Source organism: Cyprinus carpio, chromosome A5 (genome assembly GCF_018340385.1).
Source record: "Cyprinus carpio isolate SPL01 chromosome A5, ASM1834038v1, whole genome shotgun sequence".
Taxonomy (NCBI): domain Eukaryota; kingdom Metazoa; phylum Chordata; class Actinopteri; order Cypriniformes; family Cyprinidae; genus Cyprinus; species Cyprinus carpio.
In genome coordinates, this window is record NC_056576.1 from 39,567,105 (window position 1) to 39,572,680 (window position 5,576).

Genomic DNA, 5,576 nt, shown 5'->3' on the forward strand with positions numbered 1-5,576 from the left:
CATTGAACGCAGATCTGAGCCCCGAACACTTCAGGATGTGTTTTCTTTGATACATTTAAATACCTGCTCACCATTTATCACTAAACTCTCTTAATATAGGGTTGCCGATAGACAATAGTATCGCATCAATGCATACCCCTGCTGAACTGTGTAAACTCCTCACAAGTCGCGATGATGTTCTTTGTAGCGTTAATGTTCTTTTGCTTGTTTTCTCTGTAAGTTATATGCTTTCTGGAATAAATGAAGAAATGCAAGCATTATAATTAGTAACTTAAAAATGTTTCATAACACAGTCATGCTAAATACAAAATCAGTGATATTAAAAACATTAGGGCTGATTTTTAGCCGCAGGCCGTGGCTGGTTAACTTTCCGCAATGAAACCAAGTAATTCAAGGATTAAATAAATTAGCAGGATAATATGATATGACTACTGATATACGCAGCTGAGCACTAAAGCGCTACATTGTTTCAGCATCATCACAGTACAGTACTTAACAACCATGTTACATTTGAAACATTTAAAGGTCGGTCTGAGATCACGTGACTCACCGCACGTTCTCATTGGGAGCCTTTCCTATCTGTTTAATGGCAGAACACTCCTGCTTGTGTTCGTCCCATGCGGCGCGCTGGCACGTCCGGTCACAGTAGTGGGCAAACTTGCACTGAGCGCAGCGGTGAGGGTTCACCTTCCGGCGGAAACAGCTGTGACACACCTGCAGAGAGAGACTGACAGACAACACACACATCCTCGTTGAGAACACACCATGTGCCGTGTTTACATACCAGTGCTGTTCATTATGACCACCAGTGCATTTGATGCAGTTTTTGTGGAAATGCAAGCAGCTGTGGATGGGATGAACTCTTGTCTGAGTGTAGCCTGCTGTTCAAAAGTTTGGGATTAGTAAGATTTCTTTTTTTTTTTTTTTAAGAGAAGATTCTTATGCTCATCAAGCCTGTATCTACTTGATGAAAAATACAGAAAAAAAAAAAAAAAACTAATTTGTGAAAATATTATGCAATTTAAAACAGTTTCTATTTTAATATACTTTTAAACTGCATTATTTCTGAGTACAGCTGTTATTTTCAGCATGTGAAAACAGTTGAGGCTTACTATTTTTTGGGACCCTGTGATACTTTTTCATGATCTTTGAAAAATAATAAAATAATAATAATATAAGAATAAAAATAATAATAATATTGTCCGGAAGTTGGGTTACGCTACTTCTATTCAAAAGTTTGTGGACAGTAAAATGTTTTAATTTCTTCTTCTTTTTATTTATTTTAAGAACCTAAAGAAATTTATTTAGCAAGAATGTGTTAAATGGATCAAAAACTATAGTAAAGACTTATATTGTTAAAAAAAGATATCTATTTTGAATAAATGCTGTTCTTTTTAACTTGTAATTTATCAAAGAATCAAAGAAAAATATCAAAGGTTCCAAAAAAATATTAAGCAGCAGAACAGTTTCAGCACTGATTATAAATCATCATATTAGAATGATTTCTGAAGATCATGTGACACTGAAGACTGCAGTAATGATGCTGATAATTTAGTGTTGCATTGAAGAATTAAGTTATGATGCTGATAAACTACTTAATAGGAAATCAGTATTACAAATTGCAATAATATTTCACAATATTACATTTTTTTTCTGTATTTGTTTATCAAAAAATGCAGCCTCTATGAGCATAAGAGACACCATTAAAAAAACAATAAAATCTTACTGATCCCAAACTTTTGAATGGCAGTGTACATGAATGAAGTGGCATAAAATGTAATGTTTTTGTGACAAATGAGAAATACATTGAAGACGTCTATGCATACATGTAAACTCAGCGACAGGTGCTTTCACATTTCTGCTATCAAGTGTTCCAAGTCTGCGATCACAGTGGCTGATTCCAGATCCTCTTCTTGACTCAGACTCAACATACTCAGGTGCTGGCCTTTCATGAACTGATCTGAACTTCAGAACTTACCCCAGCTTTGCCTGAGAGCACTCTTCCCAAAGACTGGACATATGACATACTGCTCTTAAAATAGGACCCTATGTTTCAAGCTGTTCCCTTAGAAGTCAGTGTGATTTTATAATGTACATACATATGAGTTCAGTTTCCATTCAGTTTCCAAATCCACCACAATTATTATTTTAAGGGTCATATGCAATTATTTTTTACCATGAGACAAACTGTAGACCACCATCAAAAAAACTCTTTTAAGATGTACTGGTGCTCTTGTTTATGTCATTCAAGAAACTAGAAAATGAAGAAACAAGAACCAATACAACCACAAATGGACAAGACCAGACAACTGAACTATAGAAACGCAAGGGCTTAAATACCCACCGGAGTGACAAACAATACACAGGTGCACACAATTAGGGGCTAACAAAGCGGAACACTAACCCTCACATCAACAAACTAGAAGTCCATAGAATCAACAAAAGCAGAAGGATAGGCAACACACTCTACTGCATACACTCACAATGACAAAAGATCCCCACCAGCTGCATCCAAACAAATATACACAATATAGACATCACAGTCTCGAAGAAGACAGTTCTCTGTAGTCTCGAACAAAGCTGGGCAATTACAGCCTCCTTTGGAAAGACCAACTCTTGTTTACAATTTTAAAACTCCTGCAGAGTTTAGCTTCAGTCCTAATCCAATTATCACCGGAGCCAGTTAGCTCCCGAGCTCGTCCAGGGTACCTAGGAACCTTTAGCCAAGTGTTGGAAACAAATTCTCCAAAGCGCTGGTCGGGGATGGGTGAAAGCGACATGGAGATCATGTTCAAATTAAAGGTCAGTAACCTAAACTTTCTATGGCAGTAAATGACTGAACAGCAGGTATTCTGGCTTCTATATATAGAAGTAAAAAATATAAGCATTTACCTATTCAGAAAAACCTTATGCTGCTGTGGGCTGCAGAGTATCTGGTTGTCTTTGGTTGTTTTTTGTGATCCTACCCCGCCATCTGCATATGTGAATTGTGATTTCCCTGTAGAAGGATCTTTATAAGGGGCCATTCATTCAGAGTGGGCAACATAGTCTCAGACGTTTCCCAAAGGACTCAAAGAAAAGACCGTCTGGATGCTTGACTTGTCATTACTTGACATTAGACCAGTTAAGATGTTTGAACTTTGCGTCTCAGTCTTCTGGTGTCAGCTTGCACGCTTCGAAACATTGCTTCATGTGATTTACATAATTGTCTATTTTTAGATGACATTTCTGAGCACTGATGTCATCAAACGCACCTCTTTATAAAGTACACAGCGTACAGTGAGCAGAAGGGACATCCAGGGTCACCCTTTGCTGTCGTCTGTGTTGGCTTCATCCAGACGCTCATCGAAGCGTGTTTGTGTTCACAGAAAGTATTCTGTGCTGTTTTCTGCTGTGGCCCTGAAACTGTGATCTTGTCACATGAGTGCACAAAAACTACATGATAGTTATGAATCTAAGCATAACACAATCTGAAATTCTACTGGAAAAAAAACAAAAACAAAATGTGTATCTAACAGGCATCTCGAAAGCAATGTTAAGAAGCCAATGAGGAGAAACGTGGCAATGCAGCTGATCAGTGATATGTGTTCATACTGAACTCTGTTCTCCATTTAACAGACACTTTCCTTCGATTCCAAATATAGATTGGTGACGGTGCATCTATAGAAAACTGTCTGGATCCTCAAAATAATGCACTATTGTGTTTGTGACAAGACCAAATGATTGTTTTGTGCAGATAAAGCTATGTAGAGTTGCCACACTTTCAGAAAAAAGGTACAAAAGCTGTCACTGGGGCAGGATCTTAAATGCACATATTATCACCTAAAAATGTACAAAGGTGCACCTTTTGAAGAGGTACAGCCCCAGCTTTTGCACCTTTGCACTAATATACTGTCCAAAGAGCAAAATGTGTTTTACTCTTGTTACAGGACAATTACACAACCAGCCAAAAGATTTTGACAGGTGAGATTTTTAATGTTTTTATGTATTTATTTGGATCCAAATGCAACTAAAGCAGTAATATTGTGAAATAGTTTTTACTATTTAAAATAACTGCTTTCAATTCGAATGTGAACTTTTTTATTATTATTAATATTATCAATATTTAAAACAGTTGAGTAATTTTTTTTCCAGGATACTCTGATGAATAGAAGATCTAAGATCATCATTTATCTGAAATAGCTTTTGCAACGTACTTTTCCACACCATTCAAAAGCTTGGAGTCAATATATATATATATATATATATATATATATATATATTGTGTGTGTGTAGTATTATTTGGGGGGATTATAGAAATTAATACTACTAAATACTAAATTTAGCAGGATGATTTGAATTGATCAAAAGTATTGATAGGACATTTATAATGTTACAAAAGATTTCTATTTCAGATAAATGTTGTTCTTCTGAACTTTCTATTCCTCAAAAGAAAGAAACCTGAAAAAATTCTAGTCAGCTGTTTTCAATATAATAATAATAATAAATGTTTTTTTGGCGACACAAATCCTTCATATTATTATGATTTCTGAAGATCATGTGACACTGAAGACTGGAGTAATGATGCTGAAAATACAGCTGCGCATCACAGAAATACATTACACTTTAAAAGTATATTCAAATAGAAAACCGCTATTTTAAATACAAAAAATATATATATATTGTTTTTTGCTGTACTTTGAATCAAATAAATGCAGGCTTCGTGAGCAGAAGAGACTTCTTTAAAAAAACATTAAAAATCTTACAGTTCAACAACTTTTAACTGGTAGTGTACATTTGGAAAATGGCAAGTTATCCAATAAGATCTCTCTTTAATTATGTGACATTTGAGATGATATCCTTTTATAACACAAATTCTATGTAAGTTTAAGACTTTGTTGAGATTCATTCAGCTTAGTTTATCTCTCAGAGACTTCCTTCAGAAAGAAAGCCATGTCTGAGCAGGTACCTGTCCAACACCACCGCAGCGAAGCTGGCCTCAGCAAACACAACTTCTCCGGCTGACATCTCTTTAGTGACTCGGAGGCCACGGCCTTTCTCCCCGGCTGCAAACACTTCCACGGGATCCATCTTTTCCTCGGTCACGCTGACACTGACCGCTGACCGCTTGAGCTGAAGCAGAAACTGTACAGCACGGCTAAAAATAGAGCTGCACACAGACAAACAGCACACAGTCAGGAGGACTGCGAGAATAGAGAACGTGGCTGGAGCCCCAGGAGTATTCTTGACCGTCAGCTGTGTGTGTTCATCATGAGGAACATGACAGACCTGGACTGATGTGACACTGAAAACACTGGAGTTCACTAACTGATGCATCTTCCTTTACCTTTTGAGTCTCAAATACTACAAAAGTCCCAGAACTCCTTGTCAGACCAACAGAATTACAACAAACATGTCCCTGCAGCACAGAAGCAGTCATCAGTAGCACAGGTATATTTGTAGCAATAGACAACAATACATTGTATGGGTCACAATTATACATTTTTCTTTTATGCCAAAAATCATTAGGATATTAAGTAAAGATCATGTTCCATGAAGATATTTTGTACATTTCCTACTGTAAATATATCAAAACA

At 36.5% G+C, this 5,576-nt stretch overlaps 1 protein-coding gene across 1 annotated transcript; it reads right to left on the minus strand.

The window, feature by feature from the left end:
- Window positions 1-531: 531 nt before the first annotated feature.
- LOC122134523 (histone-lysine N-methyltransferase SMYD1-like) lies at window positions 532-5,179 on the minus strand. The gene is made up of 2 exons (XM_042757191.1): window positions 4,949-5,179; window positions 532-727 (listed from the first exon to the last, which is right to left on the minus strand). The coding sequence occupies exons 1-2, from the start codon at window positions 5,068-5,070 to the stop codon at window positions 547-549; spliced, it is 303 nt and encodes a 100-aa protein (XP_042613125.1). The 5' UTR covers window positions 5,071-5,179; the 3' UTR covers window positions 532-546.
- Between the last annotated feature and the right edge of the window lie 397 nt (window positions 5,180-5,576).

Bases quoted from the DNA above. Each gene is read 5' to 3' on its own strand.
- LOC122134523 (XM_042757191.1), bottom strand. From the start codon at position 5,070: ATGGATCCCGTGGAAGTGTTTGCAGCCGGGGAGAAAGGCCGTGGCCTC. The intron at 728-4,948 runs GTACCTGCTCAG...GTTGTCTGTCAG, and splicing joins GCTGCGGTGGTGTTGGACAG to TCTCTCTCTGCAGGTGTGTC.